General features: G+C 51.4%; 1 protein-coding gene across 1 annotated transcript in view; it reads right to left on the bottom strand.

Moving 5' to 3' along the window:
• The window catches only part of CLMP (CXADR like cell adhesion molecule), a 100,825-nt gene that overhangs the window by 21,331 nt on the left and 56,272 nt on the right, over positions 1–23,222 (bottom strand). Inside the window, exon 2 of the mRNA XM_079762812.1 lies at positions 5,452–5,609. Coding sequence (XP_079618938.1) covers positions 5,452–5,609 — 158 coding nt within the window. The remainder of the gene's footprint in view (positions 1–5,451; positions 5,610–23,222) is intronic.

The following is a 23,222-nucleotide window of genomic DNA, read 5'->3' on the forward strand; positions in this document are numbered from 1 at the left end:
TATATATATATATATATATATATATATATTTAATACTTTCAACAATAGAGGTGAACAAAACCATGATTTCAGAGAGGAAGGGAGAGAGGAACATTGATGAGAGAGACACATCGATCAGTTGCCTCCTGCATGCCCCACGGGATTGAACCCTTAACATGGGCATGTGCCCTGACCAGGAATCGAACCCAGGACCTCTTGGTCCACGGGTCAATGCTCAATCTACTGAGCCACACCAACCGGGCTCACAATCGCTTTTATGACTCTGATTCTGCAGTCAGAAAGCTCCTAAGGTTCCCAAATTTGTTCAAACCAGTACCCCACGAGTAGTAATCCTTCCATACATTTATACAGTAAGCCTTCCCTGGCTAAGAGCTTCCGATCCTTGTCCGCTGTGCACACTGTGGAACAAAGCTTGACCTCTGAGGTGACCCCTACAGCCGGTGTGCAGTCTGAACACACCCCTGCCATATTTCTAAAGAGGCTAGACCCTGAACCCAATGTTTCTAGATTCTGGGTGACGTCCTCTGATGTGTCTTTGTCTTGTTTCATGCTGCCTTCTCCTTCTAAAATGTCTCCCTTGTTTGTTTTTGCTTACACAGCACCTACACAGGCCTCCGGATAAAGCTCACGAGTTCCCTTTTGTGTATGGAGACTTTCCTGCTGGTCGCTTCCCTCCCCTTTCTCCAAACCCTGCCCTCACATTGAGTGAAGAAAAAAGAGATAACTAGTAGTAAGCAGTCCACCTCTTTGGAAAGCAGAGGTCATACAACCCTAAGATAACCTTAACCCTTATTTAATATGAATTTCACATACACTCTGACACGGATTGCACTTGGGCTCCGTTGTTTTCAGACACACACTGAACCTCAGGTGCTTGTGTGTCTCTCATTTATTCTGTTTTTAGTTCTAGGAAATGCGGTGCTGAGACTAAGCCATTGATCAGGGTGTAACAGGAGAACAATGAGCATACATGAGTTCTTCAGCAAACAAACATGAAATGAAACGCATGCGTTACAGCTGCGGCGGGCTGTCTGTCTGCTGACACTCGGTGCACCTGCTCCAGATGCCCTCTCAGGGAGAGGGGGCAGGCTCCCGGGAACAGGTGGCGCAGCGCAGCGTCCTGGCAGTGGCTCTGCACAGCGTGTCCCAGGCCCCGCAGAGCACACGGGAAACTGCCTTGAACGGCGGGGATGCCAGCCCCTCTCCGTTTAGATCAGGATTTTTCTCGCTGATCTAAAGGGAGAGGAGAGAGGGTGAAGGCGTGGCCAAGAGGCTTGGCACAGGGATTGGAACCCTTGGTCCTAATTTCTCCATCTGAAAACCAGAGGGGAAAGGTTTCTCTCGTGTCCCTGACCGACCCTGGGGGAGGCGGTCTCTCTGGCTTTGGAAATTCTACTGTTTCCATCCCTAGACCCGGAAGGAAAGCTCTAGAGGCTAATGTCATCCAGTCGAGGCTGAAATTCAACTATCACTGAGCCTGCTGACCACCCCCACACGCTCCCTGCGGATCTGTGCGTCCCACACCCGGGATGGAAGCACGCTGCTCAGATCAAAACGCAAAGCTGGACTTGGATCCACGCCCCTGGTTAGCCTGCCTTCAGCACCACACCCATTCCAGCCCCTTCCTTCCTCAGCCACCTCACTCTTCCTCCCAACTCCCTGGCAACGGACAAGCTTGGCCACTTTACCTACTACATTAAACAACAACAATATATATATATATATATATATATATATATATATATATATATATATATATATATATAAAATATATTTTATTGACTTTTTACCGAGAGGAAGGGAGAGGGATAGAGAGTTAGAAACATCGATGAGAGAGAAACATTGATCAGCTGCTTTTTGCACACCCCCTACTGGGAATGTGCCCGCAACCAATGTACATGCCCTTGACCAGAATCGAACCTGGGACCCCTCAGTCCGCAGCTCTATCCACTGAGCCAAACCGGTTAGGGCTACATACTACATTCTGATTAACCCCTTCTTTACAGCCCAGCATCCATGAGGCTTGGCCTTATATTGCCTGAACTTGTTTACCTGATATTGCTTCTACTGAGCCCCCCTTAACCCAGCGTGCCGCACGGTGCCAGAGTGATTGCTTTAAAATGCATATGTCCCTTCACTCTTAAAATCCTTCAAACCTCCACGGCGTCCTAGGAGAAAGTGTAGGCTCCCTCGCATGCACAGCGCCCTGCGTGTTCCGGTCCTGCCCCTGCTGCAGGCTCACGACTTGTGCTGCGCCTACTCCGCTGCTGCGGCTCCCAGGCTCCCAGGCCCTGCCCACGCTCCGTGAGCGCCGCAGGCCCGCCTTCCGCCAGCACCCAGAGGTGCTTCTTCAATGTCTATCAGAGGCGCCTTCTTACACGAAGCACTTGCTGCCCTCTCCCCTCCTGCAGCTGCTACTGGCCAATGGGTCCCCCTGGTGTCCATCTAGAACGGCCTTCGGATCTCCACCCTGACATCGGCTTCTCCGCCTGGCTGCCGCAGAGAGGGCCTGCACAGCGGGAGTCCACATTTATTAAATTTAAAGAAATAGATTTTTAAAATAGTTTTTTTTTATTGAGGTAACATTGGTTTATACTGAATTGATTTGTAATCTTTTAGACCTTCCAATAGCTCCAAGCTTTTTTTAGCATCGGGTCTTTGCATAATTAATTCTGTCTGGAATAATTTCTCCTTGCATTCTCCTTATTTCCTACCGAGCACATGGTATAATTTCAAAGTATTTAAGAAGGCAGTACAGCTGGTGGCACGGCGTCAGAGCGCCTCGTTTCAAAATGCAAAGCGGGCGACCTTGAGCACCGCTCTCTCCGTGCGCTCCGGCCTCAGCTCCTGGTGTGTAAATGGGACCAACAGTCCCCCGGGCGCTGTTGAATCACGTCACATGTGCTCAATGGCCTGTGCCTGGCATGTAGCCAACACCCACCGTGCTCTGCGTAAACATGTACATGTGTTCCTAATTACTGAAGGCCACTTCGCGGTACGCTCCAAGGAGCTGGGGGTTCCACTGTCTTCCTCACTCTGCACCCCAGGGCCTCGCGGGGCACATGGGTAAGCGCAGAACAAACTGCTGTCTGGCCTTGGCCTCGTTGCTGCAGAGAGAGCAGGATGGGTCGCCAGCAACTCTCCTGGAGCCAGCCGAGAACATCCAGCCGGGGTTCTCTTTCTCGCCTTCGGCTCAAGCCGCCCTCATCCTGTGCAGCCTCACCCTGTGCGGCCAGGGTTCCGGTCAGCGCGCAGGTGCGGGCTTCACGAGGTTGGACTAAGCGAACCTCCATGAACGGTCATTCAAGTCATCTACCTCATCTACCTTTCCGCGGAGGCTAGCTCTCTACGTACAATAAAAACCTCCAAACGTGAACAAAGTTGTGCAATCCGCATGCTGGATAGGGGACAAGCCTCTCTGTAGACCAGTGATGGGCAACCTTCTGAGCTTGGTGTGTCAAACTTTGCCAAAAAAACTGAGCATAACTCGGGTAGTGTGTCACTTTGAGGAAAAAACATTATTTCGCAAATGTTTCATCCTCAGGAGCAGCAAATGTTTCATCCTCGGCATGCGGCCGCCTCAGCGGCCGCGTGTCATCAGAAATGGCTACGCATGTCAGTGCTGACACGCGTGTCATAGGTTTGCCATCACTGCTGTAGAATATGGCTGGGGGAGGAGCGAGCGGAGCCTGCTGTGAGGGTGATGCCAGAAGCAGCAGCAGTGGCTTCTTCATCACCAATGGCTTCCTGACCCCTGGGCTCCCTTGGCCACATGACCAAGCACTCTGTTTTCTTAGTTTAATAAGAACATTTGGGGAAGGCTGGCTGAGTGGAGTCAGTCCTGGTTTTTATTAGAGGAGACTGCTCCCATTTAGCTCACTCGGAAGCGGGACTGACTAAGGCGTTGTTGGAATAGACAGGCTCAGGTGAAGGTGACCTTGCTCTACAGGGAGCAGAGCCGTGGGCGATGACAGAACAAAATGACAAGCAGGATCAAAACACCCAGGCGATGTGGGCAGCCCTTAAGCAGGTTAAACCCCAACAGGGATCCTGTAAGTTATTTTCAGTGAAAACCTTAGCTTCTGCTCGTGAAAACCATCTTATAACAAAAAAGCAGACAGTGGAGAGAGGAAAGAACAACTTTTCGCTTTTTGTAGGGAAATAGTAAAGTTCTGTAGGAGAAGGAAAATCTAAGGCAGATTTCCTAGGTTATAGACATTTTTTAAAATCGCAAAACTTTCAACAAAAAAATTAAAACAGTCCAGCCGGTGGGGCTCAGTGGGTGAGCGTTGACCCATGGACCAGGAGGTCACGGTTTGATTCCCGGTTTGGGCAAATGCCCGGGTTGTGGGCTCCATCCCCAGTGTGGGGCGTGCAGGAGGCAGCTGATCCACGATTCTCTCTCATCACTGATGTTTCTCTCTCTTTCTCCCTCTCCCTTCTGCTCTGAAATCAATAAAAATATATTTTAAAACAATAAGTCAATGGGTAAAGGAGGGGGGATAGTTATGCTGGGAAACGAGGCTGAGGGAGATCCCGTGGCTGACGCCGCCAGGGCAGAAAGGGGAAAACAGAGGTTACTGATTCTCAGCCCCTCGTGAAGGCCAGCCCGGCGTCCAGAGGAACAGGCACCTCGAGTCCTGCTCACAGGCCAGGCGTCGGACCCAGTGCCCAGCTGGCGGCCCGGCGGCCCAGGCACCTGCATGCGAGGCCCGGGCCAGCTCCTTCGGTTTCCAGCTGCGGGGTCGGTACTGCTCCTCCTGCTGGCGGTTACACATGCTAACCATTGCACGCGTGTCCTGTACTTGCTCCTCTGTGTCCTATGTTTGCCGTGTGACCCCATCTTGGAGGGTGTAAGTCATGGCTGCCAGGGTGAACATGGGCAGGTGCCAGTGGTTCGGAGGAGGTGGAGCAGGCCTCGCCCACCGCTCTAGTCCTGCCTCTGGACCAGCGAATGGAGCCCCTTCTTAGGAAGGACATCGATGGCGCAGGCTCCCTGGGTGGGCAGGTGACAGAGGGCTTCCCAGCAGTTCCTGCTTCCCCCAAAGCACACAGACTCTCTCCTCACGACCCAAACACGCTCTCTGTTATAGTTTCCTGTCTAGAGTCTTTGATCCCCTGCAGATAAAAGAAGCAATTCCAGCCCGATCTGGGGCTCAGCCGTTTGGAGCATCGGCCAGGACACCCAGAGGTTGCCAGTCCCATGCCCGCCAAGGCACAACCTAGGTTTCATGTTGGATCCCCGGTTGGGGCACGTACGGGAGGCAACTGATCGGTGCTTCTCTCCCTTCATCTCTTTCTAAAAATTAGTAAAAAACATATCCTGGAGTGAGGATTAACAAAAAGGCAAAAAGCAATTCTAGCCCTTTGTGGCCCCATGAGAAACACGGAGGGCAGAGGAGAGGCGAGGGTGTGGCGAGGGGGAGAGGCGGGCCCTCGCGCACCACTTACCGCCTTCTGGTTCCCTTTGCTGTCGGTGAGCAGCCACTCGATGTCCAGGGCGCCTTTTTCTTGGAGCCCCAGCTGATGATGGCAGGGCAGAGTGACCTTCTCCTCGGCCACTTTCTTGATCTCAGTGTAAGCCCCCGAGGCTCCAACACAGCAGGACACTGCAAGAGGAAAGCCGCGTGAGGATGCAGGAACGCAGGGCCGGGTGGGAGCAAACGGTGCCACTGACCACTGGCTGCGCCTGTGGCAAGGGCAGGCCGGGCGCGGAGAGAGTCCCGGACCAGAAGCGCTAGAAGCCCAGGACCGCCCGCTGGCTCCTCCATCCCATCTTCCTCCACTGCACACCCCGTCCCCCCCCCCCCTCCCCAGCCCAGGCCGGCTCCCGGCTCCCCCGCAGGGCCTCCGGGAGCCAGGCCGCCTCAGGACCCTGAGGAGGGGCAGGCATGCCCCAGGGGGCAAGCGGGCTCAAGGCAGCTCCTGCTTCCTCACAAATCACCTCCCCTCGTGCCCCCAGCTTCTGTCTTCCAGTCTGTTCGCTTTCACATCCTGTGGTTCCAACCCTTCTATTCAAAGCAAAACTCGGAGTCAGCACATTTGGATCCCATCCCTCCATGGATCCCATACCATTGAGCCAGCAGGCGCTCAGCCACGTTGGCCTTCTTCCCTCCAGCTCCCTCTTTTACCGGAATGGCGCCCTGTGGGAGGCTTGGGCCTCCTGCTCACCGCTCTCCTTCCCATTGACCTCTCTCTGTGCCTCGCTGAGGTGCTGGCATTGCTGCCTGTAAAGCTACAGAACTGATGACCCATGAATCGCTGCGATGAAACCCCACCTAGAGGCGAGGTCCGATGTGTCTGGCACTCAGGTGTGCTTTATCTCTGGATCTTCCTTTATCTCCTCACACGGTAATAGGGAAGCAAAGCGTGCCCCAGTGGTCAGCTCAGTGGATACAGCGTCGGCCTCAGGACTGAAAGGCCCTGGGTTCGATTCTGGTCAAGGGCACGTGCCCAGGTTGCGGGTTCAGTCCCCAGTGGGGGCGTGCAGGAGGCAGCCGATCAATGATTCTCTCTCATCACTGATGTTTCTATCTCTCCTCTACCTTCCTCTCTTTGAAATCAATTAAGTTTTTTTTAAAAGAGCGCAGTGTGAAAAACGATCTCTTTCAAGCCATTCGCGATGCAGCAACATTATACGACCTCCAAGTTAAAGCAGCCCCAAGGGCTTGTGGGAAGGCCTTTCTCCTGCAGCAAAATCACGGCCCCCTCAGAGGGGCTTTCAGTGCTAAAGTCCAAGGGTCGTGACATACGGAAGCACATGAACGACCTCCTGGTCCCTGCTCATTTCCCAACGTGATCAGCAAGAAATCGGCTGTGCTCCCGCCGCAGGAGCAGGAGACTGCAGGGCTGGCTGCCTGGGAGCCCTCAGCGGCTCCACTTCAGAGCACGGCGGGGCTCCCCAAGTTCCCGGGCAGAGAAAGGAGCGTGGGCTGGGCTGAGCAGGGAGCGGCAGCCTCAGAACCAACTGGGCAAGCCCCTTGCCGCCTTCCTGACATTCTCAGCAGTGTCTCTGAGGTCTCGGTTTAGACCTGGCGCTGCAGTGGGAGTGGCCCCAGGTGAGCACCACGGAGGGTTGGCTGGAGAACGAACACTCAGATTGTGGAGAAATGACTCCTCTCCCCGTCGATCGAGGACAGGCAAGGAGGGAGCTGGCACCGTGCCAGTGTCACAGAGCTAGGAAGTGGCAGCCGGGCCGCCCACGCCTGCCTCACGGCCACGCTCACGCTGGACGGCCCTGCTGGGCAGCGTGTCCTGCTTCCCGTGGCCTCCCGGATGCCTGGCGCTCCCACCAGCCAGGAAGCGCCTTGACAGTAAGCACCACCCCCCACCGCACCCCCAGGGCACCCAACCCGGCCTCACACACTGCGGGTGCTAGTGCTCACCGGGCGCACTCATTTACCAACGAACAGCCGAGGCCCACATCCTGCATCTCCTTCAGGGCGGAGCTAACCCCCCTAAACCCTCCTCAGTCCCCACAAAGCCGCGGGGGAGCGCAGGGAAGTGAGCTGGTGTGCGCGGTACCGGGCTCAGCTATGAGGAGGCCTTGTGGCCCTGTCCCTGCTCACTGAACACCAGGCACAGCAATGCCCAGAGGAAACCAGCACCCCACAGCCGGCAAAGCCGAAGAACCGGCTCCAATTCGGTGCCCACAGTAGGCACTTCCTGTACATTGAATAAAAAATGCAAAAATCAGTGATGGGAGTTGCTGGCTTGAGCCACTAGAGGGAATCAAAGACTCAGGTTTGGTTGATGTCCCAAAAGGAAGGGAACATGGGCGGTGTGTGTGTGTGTGTGTGTGGGGGGGGGCTTTGCCAGAGCGCCAGTTCTATTTACACCTCCCCCAGGATTAGGCAGGAGTGCAGGGAGGCCTCTGCCTGATGCAAGTGACCTCAGCGAGACGAGCCTCAGGTCAGTGCGGGGCCTCTGGTCTCCCCTGAGCCTCCCTCCCCGTCTCAGGCCGCAGGGATCCCTGCGAATTCCCAGGTCCTTCTGCACTTCCCACACCCACACCGGCCTGCGGCCTAAAGGGCAGGGCGTGGGCTCCGCAGTACCCAGCCTGGCAATGCGTGGGGGGCTCCTGCGCCTGGGGCTCCCCTGGTGGGTGAGCGGAAGGGACAATCTGCACCCCGGGGCCCGCCGTGGGTCCCTGGCATTCAGGCACTATCTCCATTAGGAAGCCGCAAGTTCATCAAGATTTAATTATGAGAAAACTACAGCCTCAAGAATGGAAATGTCAGGGACGCTTAGGGAACAGTCCCACTGGGTGTCAGGGACCCTCAGGGAACAGTCCCACTGGGTGTCAGGACCCTCAGGGAACAGTCCCCACTGGGTGTCAGGGACCCTCAGGGAACAGTCCCCACTGGGTGTCAGGGACCCTTAGGGAACAGTCCCTACTGGGTGTCAGGGACCCTCAGGGAACAGTCTCACTGGGTGTCAGGAACCCTCAGGGAACAGTCCCACTGGGTGTCAGGAACCCTCAGGGAACAGTCCACACTGGGTGTCAGGGACCCTCAGGGAACAGTCCCACTGGGTGTCAGGAACCCTCAGGGAACAGTTCCCACTGGGTGTCAGGGACCCTCAGGGAACAGTCCCACTGGGTGTCAGGGACCCTCAGGGAACAGTCCCACTGGGTGTCAGGGACCCTCAGGGAACAGTCCCCACTGGGTGTCAGGGACCCTCAGGGAACAGTCCCACTGGGTGTCAGGGACCCTCAGGGAACAGTCCCCTCTGGGTGTCAGGACCCTCAGGGAACAGTCCCACTGGGTGTCAGGACCCTTAGGGAACAGTCCCACTGGGTGTCAGGGATGCCTGCAGCCTTGATGGATGGGGCAGGGGAACGGGGGAAAGGGACAGGGGGAGGGGGGCGGGCTGGAAGGGGGCAGCACACAAGCCTCCACACACAAGGTGCATCCTGGAAGCTGTGGGCCTGCCTGTTCCTCTGCCCAAGGCCCGGGGAGCTGGGAGAATCCCTCCCTGAGCCTCAGTTCCCACCTGCAAAGCGGGAATGGCACAGCCTGAGGGGAGGGCACGTGGCATCTCCAGCTAAGGCGCCTCCCCGTAGAGCCCTTCTCAGGGGCGCGCCTGCCGTGGGCGGAGATGAACTGAAGGTTTCTCTCTAAGGGGCAGCTCCCTTTCCTAACGGTTCTCTGGAACTTTCCCCTGCAAAGAGACGGGGCAGAAGCCACTTTTTCCACACTCACACGTTCATACAGCTGAGTCACGTATTTTGAAGAATTCATGGAGAAGATGATGGTAACTTGTTAAGAGGTGATTTCTACAACCAGTTGACTATTTCACTCACATGAAAACACGTTAAGGGACGTGTTTAAGCATGTGTGTGCCCAGAGCTGGGCCAGCCTGCTGCGGTGGCAGGAGGTGTCCTGGGGCCCTTCTACGGAAGCTCATTTAGTCCAGCTTCACGCAGCCCCCGGCCTCCATGGCCCGATGGGCACTGTCTCCACGGCGCACGGAGGCCACCTTTCCGGGTCAGACCCTGTGGCTTTGGCAGCTGTGGCAGCAGGGGGAACGCTGGCCGGATTTCCTCCGATGCGTCCCCAAAGAGCCACTGGTGCCATCTTGCGTTCATGAATGCTATGAAGAAAAGGCCAGTGGGAGCTCCCCCCCCCCCCCCCCGCCCCAGATTTATATTGATTCAGAGAGGAAGGGAGAGGGAGAGAGAGAGAAACATCAATGAGAGAGAATCATTGACCAGCTGCCTCCTGCAGGCCCTACACAGGGGATCGAGCCCACAACCTGGGCATGTGCCCTGACCGGGAATCAAACCATGACCTTCTGGTTCATAGATTGACGCTCAACCCATGCCAGCCAGGCGGCCGGGGTAACTTTTAATAGAAACCAGAACACGGCATTTAAATCTCTCTCTCTCTCTCTCTCTCTCTCTCTCTCTCTCTCTCTCTCTCTCTCTCTTATTTCCCTAACAGAGAGTTCTTCTACTTCTCAAACACCTGCTGAATCCCACAGGACACAGCTGCCTGGGACCTCACAGTTACGTCTGCAGACTTACTCTCTGCAAAGAGGGGGTCCTCCATGCTGCCACCATCAACACTGGCACCTGGCGCCCCCAGGGCCCTACCCAGGAGAGGCCACGTGCTTGGCACACAGGCCGAGAAGCGGGTTGTTGGTTACCGGGCTGTGCAGACATGCAGTTTACAAGGCACCAAGTTAGAGAGCCACAGTGGCGACAGTTCTGGGTCGGTGCAGGCCCGTGCGGGATGCACCATTAACTGGAGCAGGGCACCCGCTAACGGCCACTGAGTTGCGTAAGCACCTCCTCCACTCAGTGATCGCATTTTTCTTAATGGGCCTGTTCACGTACCTGAGTGGGAAGAGAATTTCCTTGTGTTCTGCTTTACATGAAATATTTGAGAAAGCCTCAGGAAAATCAAAATCATCAAATGTCAGTCAGAAAAATAAAAAGGACATCGGAAGTTTTAAAACCAGCTTCTCTCATTTTATAGATCAAGAAATGGAGGCTTAGCCCTGGCCAGTGTGGCTCAGCTGGTCAAGCATTGTCCTGTGCAACAAAAAGTTGCTAGCTTGGCCCGGCCGGTGTGGCTCAGTGGTTGAGCGTCCTCCCACGCACCAGGAGGTCAAGGTCCAATTCCTGGTTAGGGCACATGCCCAGGTTGCAGGCTCGATCCCCAGTAGGGGGCATGCAGGAGGCAGCTGACCAATGATTCTCTCTCATCATTGATGTTTCTCTCTTTCTCCTTCTCTCTTCCTCTCTGAAATAAATTAAAAATATATTTTAGCCCGAGCCAGTTTTGCTCAGTAGATAGAGCATCAGTCTACGGAGTGAAGGATCCCTGGTTCGATTCCGGTCAAGGGCACATGCCTGGGTTGTGTGCTTGATCCCTAGTAGAGGGCGTGCAGGAGGCAGCCCATCAATGATTCTCATCATTGATGTTTCTATCTCTCCCTCTCCCTTCCTCTCTGAAATCGACTCACCTGATTTATAGACTAATATATATAAACTCTGTAGGGGTGTGTGTGTGTGCATGTGTGTATAGAGCAGGGCAACTACTCGCAAGTGAAGTGTTTTAAAAGATTTTGTGTACAAAGAGCGAGGCGAGCATGGCTTCTGTGCCAGGTAGATGTACCTTCCTTCTGTTTCTGGCACACTGCATGCAATTCAAGATGCAGCATGAAGCACTAGAAGGACTATGAGCTTTGGAGTTAGACAGATGTGACTTTAACTGGTGGCCAAAAGACCAGTGAATTCCCTGGCCACTCTAAGTCTTCTTCCTTCTTTGAAAAATGAGTATGAAAACATCCACTGTGAAAGATTGTTGGAAGGATGTCTGGCACTGGCACATGGTGTAACTATGTTCTCATAATGGTAATTATTATTGACAATAACTGTACACAATGTACTTTGAAAAACAAGAAAAACAAGAGAAAGTATGCTGAGGAGGTGAAGCAGAATTGTGAGGAGTTTGAAAGGCATTTTGCTTGACAACTGGTAACTGGTAATATTTGGCCGTATTTGCTTTATCTATCATATCTATCTATCTATCTATCTATCTATCTATCTATCTATCTATCATCTATCAATCTATCTATCTATCTATCTATCTATCTATCTATCATCTATCTATCATCTATCTATCTATCTATCTATCTATCTATCTATCTATCTATCTATGTATCTATCTATCATCTATCTATCATCTATCTATCATCTATCTATTATCTATCTATCTATCTATCTATCTATCTATCTATCTATCTATCATCTATCTATCATCTATCTATCTATCTATCTATCTATCTATCATCTATCTATCATCTATCTATCTATCTATCTATCTATCTATCTATCTATCTATCTATCATCTATCTATCATCTATTGCAGCACTAAGCCCAGCTGAATGTAAGTTGCAGACACCATGACCTTTACCTCTACATATTGCATGAGGCACCTCCTCAAAGCAAGGCTGCTCTCCCCACGACCACAGCATCATGTCACACCCAGGCGAGTGGATCATCTTGTACAGAAGAGCATTTCTGACAAGAGTGTGAGGAAGACTCGGGTGTGAGACTGACCGGTTCCGGGAAGGGAGACGGGCTTTCCCTGCACAGAGTGCGGGAAGAAAGAAGCGTTCTTGGTGAAGGAGCAGCTGGAGCAGATGGGCATCTGCCCTCCCCTGCCCGTAGCCCTCACTGGGAACTAGGGAAGTTTCTCTTCCACATCCTTTGCCTTCCTGGTCAACCCCAGAATATCTCTAGTCTTCTCTCCGAAGACTCTATGAAGTCTTCAGAAAAGAAAAACCACAGTCCACCCTGGCCGGTGCGGCTCAGTTGGTTGGAGCGTTGTCCTGTGCATGAAAAGGTGGCAGGTTTGATCCCCCATCAGGGCACATACCCAGGATGCAGGTTCGATCCTTGGTCAGGGCGTGTGCAGGAGGCAACTGAGCAATGTTTCTCTCTCCCAACAATGTCCCTTCTGTCTCCCTTCCTCTCTATAAAACATCAATAAGATTTAAAACATATTTTTAATTGATTTTTTTTACAGAGAGGAAGGAAGAGGGATAGAGAGTTAGAAACATCGATGAGAGAGAAACATCAATCAGCTGCCTCCTACACACCCTACCGGGGATGTGCCCGCAACCAAGGTACATGCCCTTGACCGGAATTGAACCTGGGACCCTTCAGTCCGCAGGCCGACGCTCTGTCCACTGAGCCAAACCGGTTAGGGCAACATCAATAAGATTTAAAAACAAGTGAAAAACCACATTCAGTATGACCTGCTAAAGGACCGATACATTTGAATGTCTTCTCAAATACATGCTTGATATTTAGAGAAAGGCTAAAGCTAACGAGTGAAGCATGCAGATGATCAGTGGGGTTTCAGACATCGGGGAATCCGTGTGGTGACTTGTTGTTTTTCCCCAGGAGGGGAGCATTTGTTCCTGGGGCCCCTCAAATTAATGGTGCGGGTCCGAGGTGGCAGCCTGGGCCCCGGTCCGGGGGTGGTGGTGGTGGGCGAGCAGATACTGAGCTTCCTCCCTATTCCCTTAGAAGGAGAGGGGAAACGGGAGAGCCCCTTGCTGACAGAGGAGTTGAAGTTTTTAGACTAAACACAGGCTGATTAGAAATGATCAACTTCCGTCCCTCCCCCTCTGTGAAAAACTGTCCCCATAGGTACTCTGTATGTATTTCTCCTGTTAAAAAATTGTGCTGGCTCTCTACCTGCTGAGTATGTGCTGTGAACACAAAGACGGTAACAGTCTCTTCCTCCCTGAAGCCATTTGGAAGCTAATGCTGTGATACTTCGCACTGATTTAGCTCACTCATTCCGACCCTCCTCTCTCTGTGAGCCGGGTGCTTCAGAGAAGACACCTGAGGCCCGCAGGGCTGAGGGTGGCGCTGTGCGGACAGAGCTCGCCTCCCCTGTTTATTCTCTCCTCTTTCCCACACCGAAGGTCGTTGCCCTTGAAATCGGTTGATTGGAAACCCAGAGATCATGTTGATTCGATGTGGACAGCACAGAGCTAAGGAGCAGAGCTGATCTGATTGGACACACTTAAGATCTCGCTAGCTGGAATCCTGACCCAAAAGCAAGATGAAGTTTATGGAGGCAAATGTTCCAAGTTACATTTTCCCTCCCGAAGTCTGGGTGGGAAAGACCCGGAAGACCTGGGACTGCGAGGTGCACCATCCAGCTGTGTGACGTGCCCCGCAGAAGCCGAGGGAGTCTACGCTGCAGTGAGGGAGCTGGTGTCCCAGGCAGGGGCCTGACCACGTCACGGTGCTCCTGTTAGTGAAGCAGCGCACCCACAGCACCTGCGCCCGCTCCAGGGGTTGCTCCCTGACAGGGACATTGACACAAAAACCGACATCCAGAAGGCTGTGAGGAGGAGACAATGGACCAACACGCTTGCCGTGGGAGGACGAGTGGACACGGTTACAGGTGAAATGTTAGGAGCATGGGAGACTGAAGGGCACGTGGCGGTTCTCTCCCAACGTTTGAAAGCCACGAGGCTGCTGGGTGTTTCCGGAGGACGGAGTTGGGTCCGGAAGGCTGTCACTTCACCCAGAAAACGCAGACTGGGAGAGCCCAGCACCTCTTTCCAGGCCTGAGATGATAGGACTCTCCGACAAAAGACTTATTCCATTTGGGCTTAATATGTTGGTAGGCTTTCTAAGAGGCCTGTCTGATGCGAAAACGAGCTGTATCTTTTAGTAAATTTTTCATTATTGGAGCCACTCAGTGGGGGATGTCACGGCCTGGGAAAGGGACTCTTCCATGTGATCTGAAGTCAGTAGTTAACGCGCTCCCTAACCGTAATGGTCTATGAGCTAGTTATTGAGTGCTGAGTGTGTTCAAGGCACCGGCCTAGGCACGTGGATGAAAGCACAAGACACAATGCAGGCTGCTCTCCGTCAATGGATCTGTCACCATCAACCGGGTTTCACACAATTTACACAAACAGCCCAGCTTTGTTCCACTGGCAGCATGACTTTAAAATTCTATTTTATGTTTTTAATTGATTTATTTTAGAGAGGAAGGAGAGAGAGAGAGAGAGGGAGGGGAGAGAGAGGGAGGGGAGGGAGGGAGGGAGAGAGAGAGAGAGAGAGAGAGAGAGAGAGAGAGAGAGAGAGAGAGAGAGAGAGAGAAAGGAGAGAGAGGCAGCCTCCTACATGCCCCTGACTGGGCATCGAGCCTGAAACCCGGCATGCGCCCTGACTGGGAATGGAACCGGCGACCTTTCAGTGCACAGGATGACGCCCAACCAACTGAGCCACACCTGCAGGGCACACATTTTCATTGACTGATTGGTTTTAGGGAGAGAGAGAAAGAGAATGATCAATTTGTTGTTCCAATTATGTATGCATTCATTGGATGAATCTTGTCAGTGCCCTGACAGGAGATTGAACCTATGACCTTGGCACATCAGGATGATGTTCTAACCAGCTGAGCTACCCAGCCAGAGTGTCAACATTACTTTTAAACATCGCCGAGGTACTCTTTGAAAGAACTAAGAGGAAATGGTCCATGCAACTATAGTGTGTTTTCCTATCTGGGGATGTTTAATCCACAAGGGGGCAGAATTTACTTAGAGAGGATTATGCACACCAGACTTAATATATATATATATAAAATTGATTTTAGAGAGGGAGAGGGATATAGAAACATTAATGCTGAGAATCACTGATAGGCTGCCTCCTGCACACTCTGCACCGGTGATCAAGCCTGCAACCCTAGCATGTGCCATTGAACGGTAACCTCCTGGTTCATAGGTCGACATTCAACCACTGAGCCACACTGGCTGGGCACACCTGACTTTTAAAACTCTGTCCCAGATGACTGAGAGGGACTGAGGAATCAGCAAAAGCACTTTTAAGATCCCTTGGCTCTTAAAGTTTGGTCTTTGTTCTAGGCCAGTAACTTCCTGAATTACAAAATCCTGAATGGCCTGGTATATGTCGTCTAGAATCTCACACTTGGGAAGGCTGGCAGAAGGTCATTGTCTACTGTCAGGGAAATTTCACTTTTAAACCTAGTTTGATGAAATTATTCATATTCTCTTTTTATCACTATAATCTGAAATCACAGTAACGATCTTGACAGGTCTGTTGGCATTACCTTTTTAAATTATAAGTCTAGAGGCCCGGTGCATGAAATTCATGCACAGACAGGGGTCGGGGTCCCCTCAGCCAAGCCTGCACCCTCTCCAATCCAGGACCCCTCAGACATCCCTGTCACAATCCAGGACCACTGGCTCCTGACTGCTCACCTGCCTGCCTGCCTGATCACCCCTAATTGCCCCCCCTGCTGGCCTGGTCATCCCCAACTGCCCCTCCTGCCAGCCTAGTTACCTCCAACTGCCCCACCAAGCCAGCCTGGTCACCCTAACTGCCCCCCCCCCCCCCCCGCCAGCCTGGCCACCCCTTACTGCCTCCCCTTCTGGCCTGGTCGTCCCCAACTGCCCCCCCCTCCCGCCAGCCTGGTCACCCCTCACTGCCCCCCTGCCGGCCTGGTCACCCCCAACTGCCCCCCCCTGTGGGCCTGGTCACCCCACGCAGACTGCTGCTCAGTCATTTAGTCACCCCTCACTAACCCCCCTGATGGCCTAGTCACCCCACGCAGACTGCTGCTCATTCATTTGGTTGCCCCTCACTAACTCCCCTGCCGGCCTGGTAGCCCCATGCAGCTTGTTCAGTCGTCCGTTTGGTTGCGATGGTCACTTAGGCTTTTATATATATAGAAGATGTCAAAGGATATGCAGGGATACGGATTTCTACAGCATTTCCCTCAACGCTTCAGATTCTAGGTGCCACCAACAGGAGCACTGACAAAGCAGCCGCACCAGGGGGCGTAGCGAGGATGTGCATTGTTCAGTGAACATGAGTGGCGCTCACATCCTGTCACCATCCTAGGTGCTGCTGGGGACACGAAGAGGAATGACTTTGCCCTTTGCCTATGAAGAGGTCACAGTCATAGAGAAACAAAGAGCAATTCAACAAACCCTGCTCAAGGCAGTGTGTGGTCAATATCAACGCGGGGGTCAGCCAGGAACTGAGAGGAGAACGGTCCCCATGGCGACGGGGACAGCAGCAGAGTCTGGGAACGGCAGTCTGATGCTTAGGAAACCAGCAGCTAAGCTGACCTCAGCACTTGACAGGTTGGAACATCACCATGGACCCTTAGTCCTGACAAGGGCTCACAGATTGGCCAGTGATACCACACAGTCATCATGCCAGAATTGGGGTTGACCATCTGGGAGGAATGTTTTGTTTTTTTTCCAATCCTCACCTGAGGATATGCTTATTGACTTTAGAGAGAGAGGAAGGGAGAGAGAAGGAGACTGACAGAAACAGAGAGAGAGAGAGAGAGATATCAATTGGTTGCCTCCCATATGTGCCCGCACTGGGGACAGAACCCTCAACCTAGGTATGTGCCCTGACCGGGATTGGAACCTGCAACCTTTTGGTGTACAGATGACACTCCAAACAATTGAGCCATCTGCCAGGGCTGGGGTTCATGTTTTATTCTGGTATCTCCAGTAATGATTGTCAGGGGAAGGGTACTGATCTGGCCCACAGGGATCCCTCTACTATTCAGAAATACACCATTTATGCCTCAGACTTCTGTCCTCAGTCATATGCTAGTACAGGTTCCATGCATGCACCATGTTCACATATGTAGGAAAACATACACAAAGCTGTCTCGAGACCCTTACAAGCATGCCTGTGCCAGTGCACAGAGGTGACAAGAATATGTGCCCTTGATTCTGAGACTCTGAGAGCTAGATCCCTCACTAACCTATTTCATTGACATGTCTATTTATAGCCTCTATCTCATTCCCAATGACACGTCGCTTTCTACATCTAAATCTTTTATTACCTTCTGCAGGGAGATCGGACAGAGGGGAGGAATTAAACATGGACACAGGCTTACTCCCGAGAGGGCAATCATCCATGTTTAGGGAATCATGGCACTTGAGATTTCACTGATAGTTAAAATCCACTGATAAATTAAAGCCTCAGTTCAGCCTCTAACTTTATGCTTCCCCTTCACCTCCCATTGTTTGTCCCTTTGAAACAAACAAAATGACAGGTAGTACAAATGATCATCCAACATATTTTACCCTCTCTATTTAGATAACAGGCAACCAATTTTGAGCACTTGTTATGTGCATGGTTCTTCTTGACTTACATTCATTTCCACTTTTAATCTTCTCAACAATCGTGCGAGGTAAGCAGTCTCATCACCCTCATTTACAGGCAAAGACATGCGGATGCAGAGATGAACTTGCCCAAGATCACAGCTGGTCGGAGCAGAGCCACGATGCTAATCCAGCCACTTTCACTCTCTGCCCACGCCCTCAGCAGTGGATCATACTGACTCTCTCTACGTATGTTTAACCAAGTTTTATTGCCCTAGAGTGATGCTCGTATTCTTGTGAGTTCCCTCGGAGCTTCTCCTCTGTTTCACTCCTGATCACATACAGAGAAGCGGGTAAGAGTCCAGACAGTGTTACTCCCGGAGGAAGGCTGTAAGTAGAAGGAGCACGCCAGGCTTCTGAGGGCTGGCTATCTTCTGGTTCTAGATTAGGTGCTCATTACGTGGGCATGTTAATCTTGTGACATTCATCCAGCCTTATCCTTATAATTGTGCGTTTTTCCATGTGCATATTATACTATTTGTTATGTATTGCTGCATAACAAATTGTCCCAGAACTTAGCATTTCAAAACACAAACATACCTTTTTATGTGTACCTTGTTACCAATCCATTTTAAAACTTATTTAAAAAATTTTTTCTTGTTTTTTAGTGTCAACATTTTTATAATATTTTAAAATTTAATGTATTGGGGTGACATTGGATAATAAAATTATCTAGATTTCAGGGGTACAATTCTATAATACATCCTCTGTATATTGCACTGTGTGTTCACCACCCAAAATCAAGTTTCCTTCCATCACCATTTATTCCCCCTTTACTCTCTCCTACCTTCCCCAACCCGCTAAAAACATAGCTTATCTCCTAGTTTCTGTGGGTCAGGAATCTAAGCACAGCTTTGCTGGGTAGCTCTGGCTGAGGGTCTCTCATGAGGTGCAGTACACTGTTGGCTGGGACTGTGGTCTTATCTGAAGGCTTAACCGAGCTGGGAGGAGTCCATTTCTAAGCTTACACGTCTGGTTGCTGGCAGGCATCAGCCCTCAGCCTCTCCGGGGCCGCCTCACCCTATGGCAGCTGGCTCTCTCCAGGGAGTAACCCAAAGGATTGAGAATCACCGTCTCACAGAATTAAAAATGCTTTAACCAATGCACTAGTTGTTTTGTAATTACAACATCCTTTAAGCATAGATTCTGACACGAATGTTTTCTTTGTATAGAAAGGCAACAATAAGCTGATACTATCACTTTTATATTTGTACAGCACTTTTCAGATTTCATAATTCTTTCCATACATATTTTGAGTTTCATTACGCAGAGTAAGTGGAATTGTAGTTTAGTATTAGTTTATCTGAAAGTTATAAAAATGCCTTATAATATTTAGCATTTATTGAGTGCTTACCATATGCCAATTACTGTATGTTAAAGCACAATATATATCCTATATAATAAAAGGGTAATATGCAAATCAACTGAATGGCTGAACAATCGGTTGCTATGGTGCGCACTGACCACCAGGGGGCAGACGCTCAATACAGGAGCTGCCCCCTGGTGGTCAGTGCGCTCCCACAGGGGTAGCACCGCTCAGCCAGAAGCCGGGCTCACGGCTGGCGAGTGCAGCGGTGGTGGCAGGAGCCTCTCCTGCCTCCATGGCAGCGCTAAGGACATCCCCTGAGGTCTCCCAGACTGGGAGAGGGCGCAGGCTGGGCTGAGGGACCCCTGAGTGCATGAATTTCATGCACTGGGCCTCTACGGTATATGTATTTTATGTACATATATATATCTACACTAATAAAAGAGAAACATGCAAATTTACCATCACTCCGCTACGTCCATCAGTCAATCAGGAGGGAATATGCAAATTAAAAGGACAAAGATGGCATGGAGTGGCTGGGTGGGGCAGGATGCCTGCTATGAGAGGGAGGGCGGGGGGCGAAGGGATCTACAGGAGCAGCACTCTGGCCACAGCGAAGATGAAGACTGCAGACTCTGGCCAGAATCTGCAGCGAAGACGAAGATGGCAGACTCCGGCCGGAGTCTGCATCGAAGACGAAGGTGGCAGAGTCTGGCCAGAGCCCGCAGCAAAGACGAAGAAGGCAGACTCCGGCCGGAGCGAAGGCCTGGGTCCCGGGTGCCAGAGGAAAACCGGTGCTGGAAGCCAAGGGAAGGAAGGCCTATTGCATGAATCTCTTCATGCAACGGGCCTCTAGTTTATACATAAAAATCCACATAATTACTTAACCCTACTAGGCAGCTCTTTGCCTCAATTTACAGAGCAAAACCTAAGACTCAGAGAGGCTAAGTAATTTGCTTAGACCTAAGAGCCAACAATTGGTAGAACCAAAATTTCAACTCAGTCTGACTTCAGACCTCCTATGCTCTACAAACGATGTAAATTATAATCTTCATGGCACACTGGTAACAGGTTTTCCTGGAGTGCGTCATGGGGAAATTTTTTGCCAGCTTCATATTGGAAAGGGGAGGAATTATCTTCAAAGACCATGGCAGGTAGAATGTGAAAGCAGTAATTCCCCTACGGCCCTTGTCCCCCACATGAAAGGATTTGGCTGTCTTTCTTCTAGAGGCTGATTCTATTGACCTATTATCCTTTGGGTAAATTGCTGGAATATAGTCTTACTAATTCTATCTAATAAAAGGGTAACATGCAAATTAACCATCACTCCACGACAAAATGGTGGCGCCCACGGCCACAAGATGGCGGTGCCCAGTCCTCTTAGCCCTGAGCTCCAGCGGAGTCCCCAAGTCTGCCCAGCAGTGGCAGTCCAGGGTGTCTAGCTGGGAGGTGCCCGCCCCACACACAGCAATCCCTGCCCAGTGGCGGCAGTCCAGGTGTCCGGCTGGTCGCCTCCGAGCCGTGTGCGATCCAGGGTGAAGCGGGCCGCGGGGCTTGGGGCCGGGGTGTCAGGCCGGCAGCGCAGTGCACCCCAATGTGCGATCTTCAGGCCAAGGAAGGCACCCACCGGGCTATCCGCAGCCAGGCTGAGATGGCAGCCTGGGCTGGGGTCTCAGCCTGGCCAGGGCCTGAACCCCTCCAGCGGTGGCAGCCTGGGGTCTCAACCATTGAGTCACACCAGCCAGGCAGATATGGAGGAATCTTAAATGTTTCTTTTTTTATAATATATATTTTATTGATTTTTCACAGAGAGGAAGGGAAAGGGATAGAGAGCTAGAAACATCGATGAGAGAAACATCAATCAACTGCCTCCTGCAAACTCCCGACTGGGTATGTGCCCCCAACCAAGGTACATGCCCTTGACCAGAATCGAACCTAGGACCTTTGAATCTGCAGGCCAGTGCTCCATCCACTGAGCCAAACCAGTTAGGACTGTCCAATATGCTAAAGAAAAAAGCCTATCTAATAAAGAGGGAATATGCAAGGGAGGGCATTTGGGGGTGACCGGGGTGTCATGGGAGGACAGTTAGGCATCGATCGGGCTGGCAGGGGAGTGGATAGGGGGTGATCAGGCTGGCAGGCAGAGCGGTTAGGAGCAATCAGGAAGGCAGGTAGGCGAGTAGTTGGGAACCAGCAGTCCTAGATTGTGAAAGGGATGTCTGACTGCCTGTTTAGACCCGATCCCATGGATCGGGCCTAAACAGGCAGTCAGACATCCCCCGGATCGGGCCTAAACAGGCAGTCAGACATCCCCCAAGGGGTCCCAGATTCGAGAGGGTGCAGGTTGTGCTGAGAGATACCGCCCCCCCGTGCATGAATTTCGTGCACCGGGCCTCTAGTATGTTCATAAAAAGATGACCATATTCATCAGACCACACATTTAAAACAGACCCTTAAAGGGGCTTTAAGCACTCGTGTATCAGAGACGTTCTCAAGGGCGTCAACAGCTTACCATGCTGCTTCCATCTAGTGGGTGAGCAGAGCTGTCATCTGGCTCAGCTCATTTCCCAAGAAACAGCTCGGAGCTTCTCTTCTCCCAGAGACACGAGGGCGATTAAGACCCGGACCTCGGTCATTACTCTCCTTACTGATGTGCACAGATAATCGCACAACCAGACGTCAGCTCCTCCCTGCGGTGTCGGCCAGACCAGCCTGCAGGCTTCCCCCAGTCTCCATCCTGCAGGCCAGGCCTCAGCAAGGGAGGCTGTGTCCTGCCAGGTCGGTTCCCCTAACTTGACTCTTCCTGTCCTTCACCCACACCCAAATGACTCAAGTGGCTGCCCCACGCGCATTTATCCAGCTCCACTCACGTAATTACTCCAATGACCTAAGGCTGAGTCTCTCGCCTCCAGAGGGCTGCCTTCCAGCTGACCTCTGCATGTCCCCCGCGCAGCAAGCCGGCTCTGGGCGAGCCCGCCTTCCCTTCTCTCTGCCTCCAGGCCCAGCGCACCTGCCGGTGCTCATGGGAGGCGAGTGGGAAGAACTAGAAGCCACGGGCGCTGCGTCACTTAAGATGGGCGATCCCCACGTCCAGTTAATTACCGGCACCCTCAGAAAGAGTTCAAACATGTTCGAATGATCTGCCATCAGCACATGGCAAACATTCACACGGAACGAAAAGGTAGACAGTGAGAAGTCAGTCTCCCCTGCGCTGGGCACTGTTTCTCCACAACAGGAAACGGACGGACTCTCACCAGTTCACGTGCGTTCTATTTCTGTGTCTCACACTTTTTTTCTCTCTTTTTTTAGTTAATCCTTACCCGAGGATATTTTTCCATTGATTTTTAGGGAGAGTAGAAGAAAGAGGGAAAGACGGAGAAAAACAATGATGTGAGAGAAACATATAGATTGGTTGCCTCCCACACAAGCCCCAACTAGGGCTCAGGCTGGGGAGGAGCCTTTGACCAGAATCGAACCTGGGACCCTTTGGTCTGCAGGCCGACCTCTATCCACTGAGTCAAACCGGCTAGGGCTCTATGTCTCACACTTGATTCAGGGTTCAACTGGGTAGAGAATGTTAGGTTGGATATACATTTTTAAAATATGTATTTTAAAATTTATTTCAGAGAGGAAAGAAAAGGGAGAGAGAGAGAGAAACATCAATGATAAGAGAGAATCATTGATTGGCTGCCTCTTGTACACCCCATATTGGGGATCAAGCCCGCACCCCAGGCATGTGCCCTGACCGGGCATGGAACCGTGATCTCCTAATTTATAGGTGGACGCTCATCCACTGAGCCTCACCGGCCGGGTGAGGTTGGATATAATTTTGACTCAAATTTCAGATGGCATTGCTCCACTGACTTCCAGCTTCCAGAATTAATATTGAGAAGTCTGATGTCACTTTTAATTCCAACCTTTTAAATGACCTCTGGACATTTTTAGGGTCTTATTTATCTTCATTCATAGAGTTGTAACGTTTTACTATCATGGATTTTTGGTGTAGGCCTCACCCCCTCCCTTCATTTATTTTTAGGTTACTTAATCTGAAAACTCATTTCATGTAAATGTCAGGAAATGTTATGTTATTTTAAAATAATTCCATTTTCTCTTTTTCTTTGTATGCACGTGTGTCAGATGTTGAACCTCCTACATCGAGCTTCTAATTTTCTTGTATTTTTTCTCATGTTGTTTGATTGAGTTGTTTTAAAAGTTTTTT

Source organism: Cnephaeus nilssonii (assembly GCF_951640355.1).
Source record: "Cnephaeus nilssonii genome assembly, chromosome: 22".
In the NCBI taxonomy this organism is placed as follows: Eukaryota; Metazoa; Chordata; class Mammalia; order Chiroptera; family Vespertilionidae; genus Cnephaeus; species Cnephaeus nilssonii.